Source organism: Bos indicus, chromosome 2 (assembly GCF_029378745.1).
Source record: "Bos indicus isolate NIAB-ARS_2022 breed Sahiwal x Tharparkar chromosome 2, NIAB-ARS_B.indTharparkar_mat_pri_1.0, whole genome shotgun sequence".
Lineage (NCBI taxonomy): Eukaryota > Metazoa > Chordata > Mammalia > Artiodactyla > Bovidae > Bos > Bos indicus.
Genome location: NC_091761.1, coordinates 62419745 through 62440308, shown reverse-complemented (window position 1 = coordinate 62440308; position 20564 = coordinate 62419745). Strand labels below are relative to the sequence as shown.

The 20564-nt window shown below is 42.3% G+C and overlaps 1 protein-coding gene across 1 annotated transcript in view; it reads right to left on the bottom strand.

Moving 5' to 3' along the window:
• Positions 1-19234, bottom strand: part of TMEM163 (transmembrane protein 163) — a 331185-nt gene extending 311951 nt beyond the window's left edge. Inside the window, exons 1-2 of the mRNA XM_070799912.1 lie at positions 18980-19234; positions 6546-6608 (exon numbers count right to left, since the gene is read on the bottom strand). Coding sequence (XP_070656013.1) covers positions 6546-6597 — 52 coding nt within the window. The 5' untranslated portion in view covers positions 6598-6608; positions 18980-19234. The remainder of the gene's footprint in view (positions 1-6545; positions 6609-18979) is intronic.
• Positions 19235-20564: the final 1330 nt, after the last annotated feature.

Here is a 20564-nt window from a genome sequence, read left to right as displayed (position 1 = left end):
AGGGAAGTCCTTTTTTTTTTTTTTTTTAAAACTACATGTTCCAACCTGGGAGGATTCGATGAGGAGTTGTTGTTTTTAACAATTTATTTACTTATCTGGCTGAACTGGATCTTCTTGGTGTGTGTGGGCTTTCTCAAGTTGCTGCAAGTGGGAGCTGCTCTCTATTTGTGGTGCTCAGGCTTCTCACTGTGGTGGACTCTCTTCTTGCAGAGCGTAGGCTCTAGGTGCATGGGCTTCACTAGCTGCAGCACAAAGCACAGTGGTTTCGGCTTGTAGGCCCTAGATCAGGGGCTCAGTAGCTGTGGCTTGTGGTCTCTAGAGCATGGGCTCAGTAGTTGTGGCTCACGGGCTTAGTTGCTTCACAGCAGGTGGGATCTTCCCAGACTAGATATCAAACCACAGTAGCAGGCAGATTTTTAACCACTGGACCACCAGGGAAGTCCTGAATCTGGGGTTTTGACGACACTCTTGAAGGCAATGAACTACTCAGCCCTGGCGGCTATTCTATCTCAAGATTTCTTGCTAAGTGAGATGATACATTTTCCTTATAGTTGTAGCTACTTGGGGTTTTCTGTGCATTGCCACTAAAAGCATACTGATACATGACTTAAAGTCAATTTTTAGTGTTCTCATTTAATCATATAAATAGTCACAAGGCTAAATTGTCTTTCTCCGAATCTTCTAGTTTGCTTTGTGAAGGGTTGGGAGAAACTGAGGGCACTGTGAGGGAAGGAAAGCACAGTCTCTCTTGACTGTCCATAATCTGAGACCAGCGTTTGCCTGAATGATTGTTTGTTTCTCTGGAGATGGGTGGTGACTTTTCTACGTTTTACTAGGATGTGTGTATGTGTGTGTTTTGAAGATGAGGATACACTTGGACAACTTTTTGTAAAAGTGAGGACATGAGGGAAGAGCTATAGGAGTACTGTTGTTGTTGTTTGGTTTGGGTTTTTTTGTTTTGTTTTTGTTTTTTGTGAGAGGTTTTTGGGAAGTCTGTACTTGGAGAGTCAAGGCCTTTTTTTTTTTGCCCTGCCCAAGAGCACCTGGCCAAGGGGGTGAGTGGTCACAATAATCCAATCTATTTCTGGCACAGCCTTCACCCACCTGAGAGAAGGGATGCGTTTTTCCTAATCCATACAAAGGCACCATAACGGCTAGTGATAGCCTTATGGGTGATACTGTTCAAGGCCAGTAACAAAGTGTGGTCTAGAGGTCATGAAGCAGATAAGAGGATCCATGGCCATATTTTGCTCACAGCTGCTCTGGAAGTCCAGGAAGCAGACTTCAGCAACAGCAGGAGAGAGCTCTTTGAAACAGATGTTCTTGATAATTCCAGGCACACACCACTGTGTCTGAAAATTCCTTTAAATATTTCATCACTGACCAGGTGTGATTACATGTGTGCTAGTTGGTTTAGGCATCATCTCTAAGCATATTGGCTGTCCAAAGAAACAATACACGCTCCAGTGGTGATCAGTTGGCCTTGCATCAGAAGGACCAAAACAGAGTGTTTCTGATGTCAGTCTTTTCTTCAATACTTTGCTGATCACAACCGTGAACATCAGAAATTGCTTTTCAAGGATGAAATTAGCAACTTATTGATCAATATGATTCATGCTTAGAAATGCATTCTCATTTGGTAAAAGAAATTACGTTTAAGATATGTAGGCTGGGAAGATCCCATGGAGAAGGAAATGGCAACCCACTCCAGTATCCTTGCCTGGGAAAACCCAAGGACAGAGGGTTATAGTCCATGGAATTACAAAGAATTGGACATAATTGGGTGACTGAGCAGGAGCATGAGGCTGGACATAGTATTTTAGAGACATTTCCCACTCTTAATAGTCAGGAAGGAAGAATCTTGCACAATGAGGAATGATTGTTCCAAAATGATCTCATATCCAGCCACTGTTTCTAAGCACTATTGGTTGCCAAAGCCCACTGTAACCCAAACTGAATTCAGCCTCTGGGATGTTGGACTGATCAGAGCAACTTTAATAGCAGAGAGCTGGAACCTCCACTGAAGTTACCGAAGTGGTTTTGGGGACCGTTTTGGTCCCTGCTGTTTGCTAACAAATGTTCATGTAATAAGTGTCTGAAGGGGTGGCAGAGTTGATCTGAAGCTTGTTTTTATTATAATAAGATTGTGAGCATCCACTGAAATCTCCCCAAACCATCCCTGAGCTTAGTTTGCAATAGGCACTATCCTCAATGGCAATATAGAGTGAGGTTCCTTTAGGAAGTTTTGAGAGCAATGGATTTCATCCTGGGGAATCCAACCAGAACGTGACAGACAGAACATGGTGAACACTGCATGGTCACCTAGTGGACAAACAGGTTTCTCAGCATGTGAGACACTCCTTTAAAAACCTCCAGAAATAAGGAGAAGGTAAGAGCTTCTGATATCTCACAGTACAGCTGGCTAAGGCTCAAACTATCTTAGTCTGGGCATCACAAGCAAATGTAACTTTATTTCCTACCTACACACTGGAAAAGCTTGAAATACTAGTTATATCCAGTGAAACTAAGCACAATTGTATACAACACATCATGTAAAGTGGGTAACGGTTGCCTCCTGGGGAGAAAAAACAGTTGTAATAATCTAAAAGCAGAGGTCTTATCCAAGATATGGCTTCCGTGAGGTTTATGGGAACATGGTTCCTTTTCCTGTACTGGGCTTGTGAAGAAGTTTTATCTACTACTTCCGATAGTTTTAGGTCCTATTTTCCTGGGAAAGGTGGAGGAGGGAAGAGGGATGGTAACGCCTGTTGTGTCAAAGTCTTGTCGTGGGGACCCTCTAGCTGGTGGCATCACATAACAATTGTTTAGAAAACAGGGAGATTTGGGGATTCTTGGATTTCTGTTTTACCTTACCAGGCCATTTTAATGGGGTGACTTCAGGAGCATGGATGCCGCATGGAATGAGGACATTTACACAGGCCTTTGAGGGGGTCACAACCACAGCTCGACAGAAGGGCCCTGGTTGCCTGTGTCCTAGATGGCAAAGTGAAAAGTTGGACAAGTCAGTTCACCGATAAGGTATTGAGGTCTTGTTGGGTGCTCGGCAGCACTGTGCTAGTCACCGTGACCCAGCCTTGCTAGGAATAGTCTCGTTCATAGGAAAGGCAAAACCAAACATGTTAGCAGCCGCAAATAAAGAGGGGGAACGAAAGCCGATGCCTTCGGGTTTGTCATGCCAGCCAATTTGTTAGTACTAATAACTACAACAACTTCAAGTTAATGCTTACTTCTCCTGAGCCTTGATGTACTCTAAATTCCCTCTTCCTCCCTTTCTTCTTCCCAGTAATGAAGAATTTTGAGCATGTAATGCATTTCAGGCACTCGTGCTAGATTTTGAGAATACAGAGAGAAAAACACAAGTTACAGCCTTTTGGAACTCATGATCTTGTGTGTGTGTGTGTGTGTGTGTGTGTGTGTGTGTGTGTGTGTCTATGGGAGGGTGGTGGCAGAAAGAAAAAGATTAACAGACAATTAAGATACAACTTGATAGGGAATTCCCTGGTACTCCAGTGGTTAGGACTCTGCACTTTCACTGCTGAGCGGGCAGGTTCAATCCCTGCTCAAGGAACTAAGATCCCACAAGCTGCCATGCACCAAAAACAAATAAAAAATAAAAGCCACCAAACTTGATAAATACTAGGCTAGTGAGGCCTCAGGTAGCTCAAAGGAGACATACCAAACTCAGAAAATATGTTGAAGCCATAAATAGGCTCCCTGGAGATGATGCCACTTGAGCTAGGTCTGAAAGGACAAGCCAAGTGCCAGGGTGGAGAAGCCAGTAGAAAGCCATCAAGTCAGCTGGCAGCACATGCAGCATTTGCTGCTGGGACTGCAGGAGGCTCAAGAAGGGTCCAGGGAATTTGGCTTTCAGTGGGCAGGACATAGGATGATTAGGAAAAAGGATGGCATCAAAGCAAGCTGGAGCACTGGGCTGAGCCTGGGTCACAGAAGAAATTGAACTTCATCTTGAAGGTGACAGAGAGTCAAAGGATTTAAAACGGAGAAGAAACAGAATATACTTTTGTTAAAGGAGGTAGAGGAGAGCCTGAAGTAGAGAAGAAAGGGACAGGGCCACGATGGTGGCTCGCAGTGTGCATTTGTATACGTGTAAACCTTGTATAAAATACATAACTAATGAGAACCTACTGCACAGCACAAGGAGCTCTATGCAGTGCTCTGTGGTGACCTAAATGGGAAGGAAATCCAAAAAGAGGGGATGTGTGTATATGCATAGCTGATTCATTTTGCTATACAACAGACATCAAACACAACATTGTAAAGCAACTATACGCCAATAAATTAAAAAAAAAAAAACAAAGAGCCCATTCAGGTGTATTTATTCATAATATCAGTTTACTCTTATAGGTAGTCTATAGATTAAGATTTTTAAGTTGGAGCCTCATTAGTCTCTAATACTCATACCTGAGTCCAGGAATGTTATTTTTCATTCCTGGGAAATCATGTTGCTGGGCAACTCTCCATCTGTTGCTTCAACAATTCTTCAATGGTTCTTTGCTTCAGAGAGAAGGTGACACCACTGGGATCAAAGAAATCAGCTTTGATCTCAGCTTTAAGTTTCAAACTGATTTGAAGTCCACAGCAAAGATAATAATCTTGAAAGCTGGGTTGTCTTGAGTGACAAAAAGTGATTTTCTAAATTTGGAAACTTTCCCTTAAATAAGAAGAAGTAAAGTTTGGATGATAGAGAATGGAAGACCTTGGATAAGGGCAAAATATTTGAAAGGGAAAAGGGGAGAAGGAGCAAAAAGTTCATATGCAAATGTCCTAGCTTGTCTTATGGGGTGGAAACTTCCAGAAGGGATATAAGGAACCCACTCTTACATTTTGAAAAACCTGAGAACATTGGAGTTTTAGGTCAGAGGAGACTGCAGAGCACTCAAAGAAGTCCCATACTGGGCAATGGCACTGCACCGAGGCTCCTAAGAAAGGGTGGAGAGTCAGTGTTCCCACTGGACCCCCATCTACATGCCACATGTAAGGCTTGAGGAAAACCCATTAGTATCAGTAGGGGAAGTATCAGTAGGGGATGAGAGAGTGCTAAGAAAACTGATGTACCAGAAAACTGATGTACCTGAAGCCTGGCATCAGGAGGAGGAGACCACAGAGTATAGAGCCTTGTGACTAAAGGAACTGTATCAGGAACTTTCAACTTTAGCAATGACAACCAAAATTCCAGCCAAGACCCATTACTTCTCAGCATCATGGGTAGAGAGGGCCCAGAGACCCTGCAGGCTGAGGGTCATTTTGTGGAAGGCAGGAGAGACCCAAAGGACCCTCCTTTCTGCACCTAAGTGCCTGAGGAGAAGGGAAACACAGCCCTGAGATAGGACGTGAATTTGAATCCACTATTTACCCCCCAGCTGACAGTTTTAAACTGGAAGAGATTGAGTTAAATTTAATAAAGAAATTATAGATGTCTTCATCAGCAAGAGCAAGAAGGGAGTTAGTCTGAAGCAGGATGGACTAAGTTCATGTATTTAAGGTTACTTGGTTTTCTATTTTGCATCTGAGTTGTAGTGTGTAAACTTCTATTCTGCTTCATCTCTGTATATCTCATACACACACACACACACACACACACACGTTCTTTAATTCCTTCTCTGAAAAAAAATCATCATGCCAAAAAATATGCTCCAAAGTAGTAGACAACAGAAGATCCTAGGGAAGTTTGGCTTTCAAAGGAAAGGTTGAGGATTCGTTCACTTTATAGTATAGGAGGTAACCAAGTGCGATGGTTGAGACCATGCAGCCCAGTGTGCAGTCTTCAAACCCAGGTTTCACTCGGCAAGTCCTTTGTATCTCAGTGACTCCATTTCCTCCTCAGGAAAATGGAAATAACAATCACGCGCACTTTATATGGATTGATATGAATACTAACCGAGTTTTATCTGGAAAGCACTTAGAACAGTTCCTGGCATATGTGTAATGCTCTTTTAGTGTTTAACAAACAAACTCTGAGGACTTTCTTGGTGGTCCAGTGGTTAAGACCCTGCCCTCTCAATGCAGGAGACACAGGTTTGAACCCTGATTGGGTAGCTAAGATCCCTCATGCAACTCTGGTCTCAGAATGTCAAACTCTTGAGGGACTTGTGACTGAAGGCAGGGTCACATGTGAGATGGTGACTTAGAATAACAAATGTCAGCTTTTCATCCAGAATTCCAAATCTGGACAGGTCCTTTGGCCATAGCCCTTCTTTCTCTCTAAATCTGTCTAGTCAGTGGATAGAAGATTGTTTTGTCCAGGGACTTCCCTAGCGGTCCAATGTTTAAGACTCCACGCTTCCAATGCAGGGGCTGTGGGTTCAATCCCTGGTCGGGGAACTAAGATCCCACATGCCACACGGTGCGGCCAAATTTAAATTAAAAAAAAGAATTGTTTTGTCTGTTTGTGATACTAAAGGACTGTGAAAATTAATGAGGTCAAAAGTCTGTGAAGTGCTTTGAATTTTTTAAAGGAAAAGTGAATTAAAAATAATGTAATTTTTGAGGCACTTTTTCACCACCTTTGACAATCAACTCTTTCATCATTGTTGCATTTCTTCTAGGGCTCTCCATTGACTTGCTGCCTAAAAAAAAAAGAGAGAGAGAAAGAATAGTAATCACAAATACAGTATGTTTCATTAAATGTTTGGCATTTAAGTCACTCATAAAATCTGGAGCTTGAATGGCCTACAGTATATTTTAGATATATTTGCTGGTAGACTTTTTAAAAATTTCATCACAGTGGTAGCATTCAACACGTGTGAAGGAATTTCTCTAGACCTGAATCCAGAAAATTAATCTAACACCTGTGTAAAAATAGAGATGGTTACTTTATTCTATGTCCTTTTCTCTATTTTTAAACGCCCATTACTTGCTCATTCGCCTTCCCCAGATGTTAGCTGGGAAAAGGAAATCTTTTTTTAAAGCCTATCTAGAAGAATTCACAGACACACAAAGGTGTTGATAGCACCAAAGGTGCAACTTACATCAAAATCTCACAGAATTCAAAATTTTAAGGATCTGTTGTTGCCACTTCATCTTCCATTATTAAATGCATAGAAATCACAAGGTGTATACCTGTGAGAATTCTGTGAATTAACAAACATCTATAATGGATGTTATAATGGAGATGACATTTAGGCTTTGAGGTAGAGCTAATTCAGGTTTTCCAAAGTTTGATCAGCTGTTTAATACAAATATTGTTTTTAATCTACTGCTATGATCACATCATCATATAAGCATGTTTCTTGAAATGGCAGAAAACTTGAGATTTGAGATACTTTTAGAAGGCATAATTCCTATGAACCTTCTAGATGCAAATATGAATTACACTCAGCTAGATCTACCACCATGATCTAAAGCAGTTTTTTCAAACTGGGCCGTGGCTCATTCACTGGCATTGAAATCACCTTATGAACCAAAACTAGCATTTAAAAAATGGAAGATAATAGAAAGCATAACATCATAGTGGTAGGGTATCTTATTTTGAAAGAGAAATCTTTGTTTCTGTGTGTGTGTATGTGTGTATCGGGTTATGATACATAGTGGGTTATTTTTAGAGTGAACCAATAAGATATACTTGAAAGCCACTGATCCAAGATTACAATATGCATGTTTCTCAGCCAATATAAACTACTAATAAGGGGAAATTAGTACACACCTAATGGAAAAATAATTTTTCAATAAATTTCATAGACCTTGATATTATCCACAGCCTCTAAAGCAGGTATTCTATCTTTGGATATTTATCTTAAGCATAGATTCCAAAATTCAGACAATGATTATTACATAGAAATATTCGCTGCACTGTTATTCATTGTACTGGGAAACCCAAACATCTTAAATGCTCAATAACAGCACTGGTAGGTCACTTTAGAATATAAATGGTAGTTGAGCATGGTACCATCATTAAAAGCAACATTTTTAGAGAATTTATAGTGACGTGGGGAATGCTTATATTAAATAAAAGGATTCAAACTTACACTCTGTAATCTTAAGAACTGCAAAACTTGTTAAGAGAAAAATCCTAAAATAGTGGTTTTCTGAGTTGCGTTACAGATTGTTTTTATTCTGTTTTTCTACATTTTATGTTTCTACAGTGCACCTGTAGCCTACCTACTGTCAAATGAAAAGGGGTATTTCTTTCCAAAAAAGTTCCCCCAATAAATGAAACATTAAAACAGGGTAAATCCATGCAAAGAAAAAGTAGAACAAAATAATCACCACTGTTTCCTCTTTGTTTAATGTTTGGGTACGATCATATCAACATGGATGTAGAAGGTAAGGAGCTATTTAGGAAAATATTAACATCTGTTCTACTTAGGGTATTGTTTAAGTGTTTATACAGTTTTGTTCAGTTACAAATATTTGGACTTTTACTATGTTATTTTTATTTTGCATGGATACATTATTCTCTTTATTTATTTTTGTTACCTTTATTAGTTATGTTACTTTGTTATGTATTTACAACTCCATTTTTAAATAGTGCTTCTGGAACTTAAAAAAAATCCCCCTTTCTAGCTTAATATATATTCTTATCTGCCAAGTAACAATGCTCCTCATCATGGGCTTTGGTAAGGTTGCCACCTTGGTAGACCACCTGTTGGGCCCGAAAGAGTAATATTTTCCTTCTTTCACAGGCAGTTCATAGTGTAACGACTTTGAAGATTCCAGTCACGCCATCCCTGAGTGATTAAGTACCTGTCCATGAGTAATTTTCCTTTTCTCAAGACCAGCACTTCAGTGAACCGTCCCTGCTGTAACAGATTACCACTAACTTGGCAGCTTATAACAACCCTAACTTCCTATCTTACAGTTCTGAAGATCAGGAATACAAGATGGTTCCCACTGGGCTAAAATCAAGGTGTCACCAAGCCTGAGATCCTTCTGGAGATTTTAGGCAAGAATCTGCTTCCTTGCCTTTTCCAGCTTCTAGAAACTGCCTGCTTTCATGGCCCCTTCCTCCACCTTCAAGGCCTGCAGCATAGCATCTTAAACTCTCTCTTTCTCTGCTTCCATCTTCAAGTTGCCCTCTCTGCCTCTGAAACTCCTGCCTCTCTTTTAACAAACACTTTTGAGATTGCACTGGGTCTGCCTTGATAATCCACGGTAACTCACTATCCTTAATTTAATGATATCTGCAAAGTCTCTTTTGTCATGTAAGTAATTTACAGGTTCTGGGGATTAGGACAAGGACATCTTTTAGGGAAACCGTTATTCTTTCTATCATCACCCCATTGCCAGGTTGGACAAAACAGCTTAAAACAGGGATAGATGGGGGGAGGATCATCTCTCTTGCATTACAGGTAGAGTGACTTGAAAACTGCACTGTGCCTGTAGCTGCCCCCAACGGTGTGTGGACCAGTGATTTTCCACTTAGAGGACAACATCCATTAGCAACAGGATCTGTCACTCAGTCACTGGCAATAGCCAAAGGTTAACCAAAGAAGAGATGGTTTCCAGCTAGCCTGTTACTATTCAAGTCTAAGCATCACAAAAATGTAGATAAGGTGCAAAGTACACATAAACAGACACCAAAGAACCTGCATGTTTCCTTTCGATCACTGTCTCTTGGGCTGCTGCTCTGTAAAAGGGAAATGAGCCAGAGATGGGAGATTATGAGCTCAAAAAAATTCAGAGGTTATTCTAACTTGTGTCTGTTTTTATTTCAGAAATTTTAAAGTTCCTCAAGTAATACCACACTGGAAACAAAAAACATTTAGAAAATACAGTTAAGCAATAATAAAAAGAGTGTTATTTGTATGTCCCATCTGGTTCTTCAAAGCTAAATACGAAACAACTAGGTGCCAGGGTTTTTTTTTAAAGACCTTTTTACTGAGTTGTGGATTTAGAAGATTAAAATTCATTTAAACAACTAAATTAAACTTCAAAGCAATAAAAACTTTTGGTTATGAGCTTAACTATCTCCATACCTACTGCTTTTGTTCTAAATGCAAGAGTGTGCTATTTTTTAAAATGTAATTGAAATTATAGGCAGTTTTCTCCAGATTTGAGCAGCCCCCGCTGTCCCCCAGCTTTTCTTTCATAGTCCAGGTCATGTTTTTCCTGCTTTCCTTCAAAACTGACAGATGAAGTAAAATGCCACATTCACAAGCAAACGAGTCTTTTAATTCCTCGTTGTGGACAATAAAGATATGTGATTCTTTCCTGTCTGTCTCTTCATTTCCTTTAAACTATTTCTTCTCAAGCTTTTACCCTGCCTGAAATATTCCAGCCTCCTCCCCACAAGCCTAATTTCTGCTCATCCCCTCAGAGTGAAAGTGCTCAGTTATGTCCGACCCTTTGCGACCCTATGGACTATACCTTGCCAGGCTCTCCATCCATGGAATTCTCCAGGCCAGAATAGTGGAGTGGGTAGCCATTCCCTTCTCCAGGGTATCCTCCCAACCCAGAGATCAGAACCCAGGTCTCCGGCATTGCAGGCAGACTCTACCATCTGAGCCACAAGGGCTTGCCTGGAGCCTGGCATTTTTGTCATCTTCTCCAGCTTACAGGACCTCCGTTCACAGAAGTTAGGTACCTGTTGCTGAGTCTCCTATGATTTTCAGCAACCAACTGGGCACTCCACCCATGTCTCCTGACCCTTTCCCAGGGCTGGAGCTCTCCTCCACCCTCACTGCCCCTAGTGCCATCATATTCCAAAAATAGACCTTTACATTTGTTGATGGGATTGACCTTTCAGATATTTGCATTCTTTTCACCCTAGATGCATTATAAATTGCATGAAGGTAGAGATCAGCTAATGTATACTGAGCTCCTACTCTTTGCCAGGTACTAGGCCAAGGACTAGATATGCAAGGGTAAATTAAGACAATTTTGTTGTAAATTTCTGAGAGTCTGGCGCAGGACACAGAAGTAAACCAACAATGACATGGTCGTATGGAAAGTGTCCTAAAATAGAAACACGTGGGATTGGCCCAGACAGCCTAGGTATCAGGAAAGCCTTTGAAAAGGAAAAGTCCTCCAACTGAGGCATGAAATGCAAGGAGAGCAGGAGGGAGGAAAATTGGCATTCATTTAGCAGGCACTGAGCGCTCGACATGGACCAGGTGTCACTCGTATATCACTTCACTGGATCCTCACAGCAATCCTAGGAAATATGTGGGGAGGGCAGACGACATCAGACAGGTATGATTCATTTACTGTCTCATCATCCATCACTAATCTCAGCAAAGTCCTGGGCAGCACTTCTCATGGTCATTTTTTTTTTTCTCTCTTTTTTATTTGGTTGTGCCAGGTCTTGGCTGCAGCATGCGAGATTTTCATTGCAGCACACAGAATCTTTAGTTGCAGCATGTGGGATCTAGTTCCCCGACACGGCCCCCTGTATTGGGAACGTGGAGTACCAGCCATTAGACCACAAGGGAATTCCCCTACGCAGCACTTCCAATGTGCCAGCACTATTCCAAACACTTAATGTATGTCACTCATTTAATGACTACAGTAAACAACTCTGCAAGGTAAATATTATAGTTATTCTTATTTTACAAATTGGCAGAGTAAGCACAGAAAAGTTAAGTAACTCACCCACAGTCACACAGCAAATAAGTGGGCAAGCTGGATTAAACCAGACACTACAGAAATTCTACCAGACTGTTTTTTCATCCCTTGAATATTTTTACTGGTGAAAGTAGTGCATATCCCCCATGGTTCAGCAGGTAAAGAATCTGCCTGCAATGCAGGAGACACAGGGGATGCAGGTTTGATGCCTGGATTAGGAAGATCCCCCGAAGAAGGAAATGGCAACCCACTTCAGTATTCTTCCCTGGGAAATCCCATGGACAGAGGAGCCTGCTGGACTACAGTCCAAAGGTTCACAAAGAGCTGGACATGACTACACATGCATGCATTCTTACCAGAGAAGCCAACAATCTAAAGTTGTGTAAAATGTAAGTTACTTCTTCACATATCCTCTGATTCCAATGCCAGTTTACATTGATGAGTTTTGATGCTAGATGTATTGATAATTATCCCCATTTTACAGATGGAAAAAGTGAGTCTCATAAATGTTAAATAACTTTTCTGGGTTTACTGAGTTATCAGGTGGACATCTGGGATTCAGCACATTTCTGGGTCCATCTTCTAGGTGGAACTACCAGGCAAACTGGGGACTCTGGTGAAAAGCCTCTGAGCTGACAACAAACACATGCTTTGTCAGCAAAGTAGAGAAAGGCTGCACCTGCCATGCTGATGAAACTGTTGATGATGTGCAAAGGAGCATATGAATTGGACCACAAAGAAAGCTGAGTACCCAAGAATTAATGCTTTCAAATTTTGGTGTTGGAAAAGACTCTTGAGAGTCCCTTGGACTGCAAGGAGATCAAATCAGTTAATTCTACAAGAAATCAACCCTGAATATTCACTGGAAGGACTGATGCCTTCCAGTCCTGAAGCTGCAGTGTTTTGGCCACCTGATGTGAAGAGCTGTCTCACTTGAAAAGACCCTGATGCTGGGAAAGATTGAGGGCAGGAGGAGAAGGGGACGATAGAGGATGAGATGTTGGATGGCATCATCGATTCAATGGACATGAATCTGAGCAAATTCTGGAAGACAGTGGAGGACAGAGGAGCCTGGCATGCTGCAGTCCATGAGGTCACAAAGAGTTGGACACAACTTAGTGACTGAACAACAGCAAAGGGGGCACAGAACACTGCTGACCTTTCGGGAAGTTCTCTTGGGTGATGGTGCGGCAGGTGGAACAGCAGAAACCAGAACCTGGAATGAAGCAGTGGTGAGGACTGACACATACTCAAGACACTGGTGGGATGGAGCATCATGATGGAAATTCATGACAGATTTGTTGTGCAGCAAGAGGGAAAAGGGCATTCGGTCATGCATCCCTGGCTTCTGGTCTGGGTCATGGGCTGGGGGAGGGGGTGTTGGGCACCTATGGCATCCCCAGAGGTAGGGAGGAAACTTTTTTCCCATTTGGAGTTTGCTTGTGACAGGGAGCTGATGCTTGGTAAAATCTCAACATTTGCTCAGTCCAGACAAAATGAAACAAAAAGAAAAACTTTTGTCTTTGTTATACTGACTGTGGAATGGCTAGAAATTTTACTTTTCTAGAAGTAGCCTCTCATTAGGAGTTCTAGAAACTCCTTCAGAAAGTGCAGGCATTCTGAAGTTACTCTTCTGCTACTTTCTTTCTCTAGCCCCTCAGGGGAAAACTTTGCCATGCCTGAAATCTTCCGCCCACTGAGATTTCCTATCAACCCATCTCTGAGCAAACAACCTAATTCTGGGATATGGCTGATCAGATGCATATCATAATGTCCCATCTCTGGCCAGCAGCACCAACCTCAACAGCTGGACCAGAAAGCAAGGAAGCAATAAAGAAAAGAGGGGCCGTGGGGACTTCCCTTGTGGTCCAGTGCTTAAGAATCCACCTTCCAATGCCGGGGACATGGATTTGATCCCTGGTCAGGAAACTAAGATTCCAAATGCCTTGGGGCAACTAAGCCTGTGTCACAACTAGAGAGAAGCCTGCACACTAAGACCCAAAGCAGCCATAAATAAATCAATATATAAATGTTGTTTTAAAATTCATTACTATGTAACCACTTAAATGAAAAAATAAAAAGTGGTCACAGAGTGGGTGTGGAGGTTGATGATCAATTTACAAGACCACAGCATGGCAAAAGCAAGCGAGTTTGCCACTAGGAGGCCAGGCCTGGGAAAAACTGCAGAAGTAATAGGTCTTTGTTTCAGAGTTGAAAATCTTGACCAAGACACAGGACCAGGACAAGGGAACCCACTACAGCAATAATTCTGTAGAATTCTCTGGAACTCAGAGTCAGCAAACAGATTCGCTGCAGCATCTACTCTGGGGTTTCCAGACGATTTTTTCTGGCTTAACAGCTCAGATCTACCCTGCTAAGTCTGAACCTGACAGTTTTCTGGACTTGATGAGAACGCTGATAGGAGCAGAGTAATTACTGGCCAGCTAAATAGTCAAAATCCAACAAATGATAAACAAAAGGAAGACAGCTGTTGGTGTTCAGTATAGAAGTCTTTGAGCCCTAAGGAAGTCACTTCAGTGAAAAACTGTAGTGTAGTAAGGGTGATGCCACAAACTATTTTATGGTTAATATTATCATCTTACCTGGCAGTGAAACAAAATGTTTATCCAAAAAATTTCCACCCAGATGCCTAATTTGTGTGCTTAATGGATAGATTTCAGGTCCTTGGAAAACTCACTCCACGCATGCTGGGAATAGATGCTGGGAACTTGTCTGTTTACCACTTTCTCCCAGTTCTTTTTCTTTTGGCTACACCCCACTGAGTGTAGGATATTAGTTCCCTGACCAGGGATCCAACCTGCGTCCCCTCCATTGGAAGCATGGAGTCTTAACCACTGGACCACTAGGGAAGTGCTTTGTTTTCCTTTTTTTCTCTCCCGGTTCTGACCCAAGGAGAGACCACCTATCTGAAACTGCAGAGAAATGTCCTTAGGGCAGAATGAGATGGTGGACTGGCCCAGGCCCCACCCAATGGCCTGAAGAGGAGAGGCTGGGCTGGAGGAAGTGGGCAGTACCTCCCGTGGTGCCCTGTGCGCTCCTTGAGAAACCCAAGGCACTGGAAACTGGGGGTCCACAATCCTGACCCCCACCTGGATAGACACTAGAATATCTCTGCCCTCCCCTCCATCAGACACGTCTCTGTTTCCTATGATTTCCTTCCCGTCCAAGCCTGCCCCTGATACTCATTCATCCCACTTCACTGGGATAAACAGCACACAGAGGATGGTTTCTCAGACCTGCCCTTGATGGAAGAGGTAAACCACGCCAGGAGTTCCAGACTCTCCTGCCTCTACTGGCCGGTAAGGAAAAGTAAGTGTGAAGCAGTCAGCTTCCTGTCAACATTTGGAAGTGGGGACATCCTGTAATCCCAGTCATTTCAGCTCAATGTTCGTTTCTTGGTGTCATCATCCTAGTCAAACAAAATACAGTTGATCCTCACTATAGGAGAAGGCAATGGCACCCCACTCCAGTACTCTTGCCTGGAAAATCCCATGGACGGAGGAGTCTGGTAGGCTACAGTCCATGGGGTCGCTAAGAGTCAGACATGACTGAGCGACTTCACTTTCACTTTTCACTTTCATGCACTGGAGAAGGAAATGGCAACTGGCTCCAGTGTTCTTGCCTGGAGAATCCCAGGGGCGGCGGAGGCTGGTGGACTGCCGTCTATGGGGTCACACAGAGTCGGACACGACTGAATCGACTTAGCAGCAGCAGCAGCAGCATTGGAGGTCTGAATTTGCAAATTTGCCTATTCACTAAAATGTATATGTATTTGTAACCCCTAAAGCAATAAAGGGTTCCTTCAGTAGTCACAGGTGAAAAAGTGAAAGTGTTTGTCACTCAGTCGTGTCTGACTCTTTGCGACCCCATGGACTGTAGCCCACCAGGCGCCTCTGTCCACGGGATTCTCCAGGCAAGAATAGTGGAGTGGGTCGCTATTCCCTTCTCCAGGGGATCTTCCCAACCCAGGGATCAAAGCTGGTCTCCTGCATTACAGGCAGATTCTTTACCGTTTGAGCCACCAGGGAGGATAGTAGTCACAGGTGTTCAAAGACACCCCACCAGACACCAAATTCTATGGATGCTCAAATCCCTTTTATAAAATGGTGTAGTGTTTCAATGGAACCTACACACATCTTTCTGTATACTTTAAACCATCTCTAGATTACTTATAATACCTAATACAATGAAAATGCTATGTAGATAGTTGTCATTGCAAGCAAATTCAACTTTTGCTTTTTGGAACTTTCTGGAATTTTTTTTTTTTTTTTTTTTGGTATTTTTCAACGACTGTTGGTTGAACCTGCAGATATAGAGGACTGACTGTACTTGCAGCACTTTTGTAGTCATTTGTACATAAATGCAGATTAGTGAGAAATTTGAGTCTCTGGGCAGTTAGCTGAGACTAAATAATCTGATATTCTGCCTTCTTGTTTCAGCTCTCACACTGTAAATAACATTATTTGCACAGGCTATTTAGTGCCACACTTTTCAAAATTTTGAGCTTTTTGTTGGTGATTTTGCTATCTAAGGGGGCTTCCCTGATGGTTCAGATGGTAAAGAATCTGCCTACAATGCAGGAGACCCTGGTTCGATTCCTGGGTTGGGAAGATACAGTGGAGGACGGCATGGCAACCCACTCCACTATTCTTGCCTGGAGAATTCCCATGGACAGAGGAACCTGGTGGGCTACAATCCATGGGGTTGTGAAAAGTTGGAAATGACTGAGTGACTAACCTTCATACACTTGCTGTTTAAAATGACTCCCAAGCATAATGTTGAAGTGCTATCTTTTCCTAAACTCAAAATGGCTGTGATGTGTCTTACGGAGAAAATATATCTGTTAGATTAGCTTCATTCAGGCATAAGTTTAGTGCTGCTGGCCATGAGTTCAATGTTAATGAGTCAAAAATATACATTAAATAAGGTGTCTTCCCTGGTAGCTCAGGTAGTAAAGAGTCTGCTTGCAGTGCGGGAGACCCGGGTTCGATCCCTGGGTCTGGAAGATCCCCTGGAGAAGGAAATGGCAACCCACTCCAGTACTCTTGCCTGAAAAATCTCATGGACTGAGGAGCCTGGCAGGCTACAGTCCATGGGGTCACAAAGAGCAGGACATGACTGAGTGACTAACTAAGTGCTTCGAATAAAGAATAGGTAATGCTGCATTGTGATGACTTCCCTTTAACTAGATAAGGTGTCTTTAGGGCTTTCCTGGTGTCTCAGGCATTAAAGAATCTGCCTGCTATGCAGGAGATCTGGGTTCAATCCCTGGGTTGGGAAGATTCCCTGGAGGTCATGGCAACCCAGTCATTCTTGTCTAGAGAATCCCTATGGACAGAGGATCCTGGTGGACTAGAGTCCATGGAGTCACAAAGAGTTGGACATGACTAAGCAATGAAACACAAGGTGTCTTTAAACAGAAACACACATAAAACAAAGTTATATCTTCACCACTGATGGAAATTTTGTGATCAGAGGCTTGCAGGAACCTAACCCTGCATTTCCCCTAGGAGCAACGATTCAGTATTTGCTGCAACTCCATAGATTATAACTACCAATAATAGTAAATCATCTGGATCTGAAACCCCTCATTTGGCTATCCATTTGGGAGCCCTCATTTGATAAGCCTATTTTAGTACTCAAAGTTCTCAGCGTTCTCTCTCATGGGACTTCTAGGATATGGTGGGTTATCGCTTGGGACCCATAATAATATACTGGAATTTGTGTATGATTTTTTTAATTAGGTGAAATTTTAGTATATTCCTATTGGAGAATGCTTTCTAGAATGGGAATATGTACTGGTCACAGTCTCCACAGCTGACATTGGCCAAACCTAGCTGGAAACCAGCTGACAAAGGAGCCTAGGAACAACCTCTGGAGTTGGAGAAGGTCAAAGAATGGATCTAAGGGAGGGACAAATAGAAAATTAAATCTGTCAATAGAGCACAGATTTAACTAGGCAATCCCATCATTAATATTCATTTAAGAAGGTCTTCTAATCTCTCAAGGGATAACCACAACAATGTGGTCACTCACCTAGAGCTGGACATCCTGGAGTGTGAAGTCAAACGGGCCTTAGGAAGCATTACTACAAACAAAGCTAGTGGAAGTGACAGGATTCCAGCTAAGTTATTTCAAATCCTAAAAGATGATGCTGTTAAAGTGCTGTACTCAATATGTCAGCAAATTTGTAAAACTCAGCAGTGGCTGCAGGACTGGAAAAGATCAGTTTTCATTCTAATCCCAAAGAGGGGAAATGCCAAAGAATGTTCAAATTACCACACAACTGTGCTCATTTCACATGCTAGCGAGGTTATGCTCAAAATCCTTCAAGCTAGGCTTTAGCAGTATGTGAACCAAGAACTTCCAGGTGTAGAAGCTGGGTTTCAAGGAGGCAGAGATCATATTGCCAACAACAATTATTAATGTACACATACTAAATGCTCTGAAGGAAAAGAGCTTGATGTTCTGACCACTTAGGACACAAGACCATGACCTGGACAGGGAGTGAGGGGAGGCTCCCCAAAAGGAAAGCTTAAGATAAGCCCTGAAAGATGAGTAAGAGACAAGCAGCCCAATCAGAGGGAAGAACATGTACAAAGGCGCTGAGAAGGAAGGGGGCAGGATGCTCACAGGGAGCCGTTAACAAAAATGTAAAATCTATAGTGTTTTGAGGGGAAATTTGGAAGTTACTATAATAAATATATATATGTATATATATATATATATATTTTAGCCATGCCATTTGGCTTTCCGGATCTTAATTACCTGACCAGAGACCAGGAAATAAACCTGTGCCCCCTGCAGTAGAAGTGTGAAATCCTAACCACTGTACTGCCAGGGTATTCCTAGGAAGTTGCTATAATATTTTAAATGTGCACACTCCTCAACCCAGCAAACCTATTTGCACAAGTAGCATTAACCTGATGGTGAGGAGAGCCGTGCTTGTTATAACAAAACTCTGGAAACAGCCTAACTGTCCATGAATTAGACAATAGTAACCTAAACTGCAGCCTGGAGTGCTGCAGTCCATGGGGTCACAAAGAGTCAGGCACGACTTAGCAACTAAACAACAACAAACTAAACTATAGAACATCCATTTTACAAAATTCCAGGCAGCAATTAAAAAGAATAAAGTAGTGGAATTCTCTGATAGTCCAGTGGTTAGGACTCTGAGTTCTCAATGCCAACGGCCTGGGTTCAATACCTACTTGGTAAGGGAACTACGATTCCACAAGCCACATGGCACACCCCAAAAACAAAATAAAGTCTAACCTTTTAAAAAATAAATAGGTCAAATTTCTTTTAAAGGAATGAAGTAGACAAAGACACAGTAGCTTGGGAATACCTAAAAGATTTAGTGGTTAGAGAGAAGAAGAAGGTTATTGGCAGCTCTGTTCCAGTAGGTACTCACCTCCGCAAGTACTCGGCCCCTGAACGAAGGCAATTGCAAACAAAGGCTAATCCTTCCTTGGCATGTTTTTCAAAAACTAAAGCAGAAGGCTCCTTCATGAGGTAAACTTTCATTGCTTTCATGACACATCAGGAAGATCCACGGAGTTATACATTAGGGGGGCCTGACATATTTATTTTCCATTAATAAATCTGAGCCTCTCTTGAGGCACCAAGGTAAACTTGATTAAAGTTCTCTTCCAGATGATTCCCGAGTGGGAGCTTTCTCTCCTGTATTTCAACACCTGGTGCAGCTCCTTGTCACACGGTTGCCAGGAGATAGCAGAAAAGCCAACTCCCCATGTCCTCTGCTATGGTAACACGCCATTGTTTCCTGATCCATCTTCTTTCTGACGGAGTCCGTATTTCTGAGAGTAGTATGCTACCCTTGATTATTCAGTTAATCTTGCAGAGAGAAAAGAATCCTTCTAACCCCCATTCTGCACAAAGAGAATTCTTCATGTGGAAGCAGCCTGCCACTGACTTTTCCTTTGGGATCTCACATTGCAGCTGCCATCATTCTGTCTTATCCTTCCAAGGTTTCCGTGAGACACTTCTGGTAACAGAAATAAACTTTGGACCCTTCCAAGTACAATAACTCACTTAATTGGTGACTTCTCAAATAGAAGGCAAGGTCTTCATAGGTTTTTCCTAACCTGCGAGAGAAAGTGTGTTGAACACGGGGTTGATGGAAATGGGGCTCACCAAGTGTCTCAATTTCTTCATCTGCAGAATGGAGATGTAGCCCCTTGTAGGTTCCTGTGAGGATTAAATGAGTGAGTGTACGTGATGCCCTTAGAACAGTGACTGGCACACGGAAGAGGCTCAAGAAACATCAGCTATTATTATCATTATAAGTAAAATGGACTCCCACTTGTTTTGACCAGGAATTTTAACCAAATTTATAGAAAAAAGAACTAAAATATAAATTATTAGGACTGTTTCATTTGTAAGTGACCAAGGCGTCTCTCATTATTGCACTTCACTTTATTGTATTTGGCAGATACTGTGCTTTTAACAAATGGAAGATTTTGTCAACCCGGCATTGTCAGATGATGGTTAGCATTTTTTTGGTAATAAAGTACTATTAAATTTTACTTATTTGTTTCTTTTTATTCTTGTCTGCCTTGGGTCTTCATTGCTGTGCACCAGCTTTCTTTAGTTGTGGCGAGTGGGGGCTCATTGTAGTGGTTTCTCTTGTTGCAAAGCACAGGCTCTGGGCGCACGGGTTCAGTAGTGGTAGCACACGGGTTTAGTTGAGCCAAGGTGTATGGAATCGTCCCGGACCAGGGATCGAATCTGTGTCCCCTCCATTGGTGTGCAGATTCTTAACCACGGGCATCGAGTGAACTGCCAAGAAGAGTTAGTGACTGGAGGAGGGAGAGGAGGTGGGAGATGGTAGAGCTGAAGGATCATCAGCAATAGGAGACGGAGGGCAAGCTGCAATTTCACTCGTGCCTGACGTTGACAGCACGGGTTCTGGTTCCTTGTTGGCTTCAGTTCTACCTAGCCTCTTGAAACAAACAATCCAGTGATGTCCAGGCAGT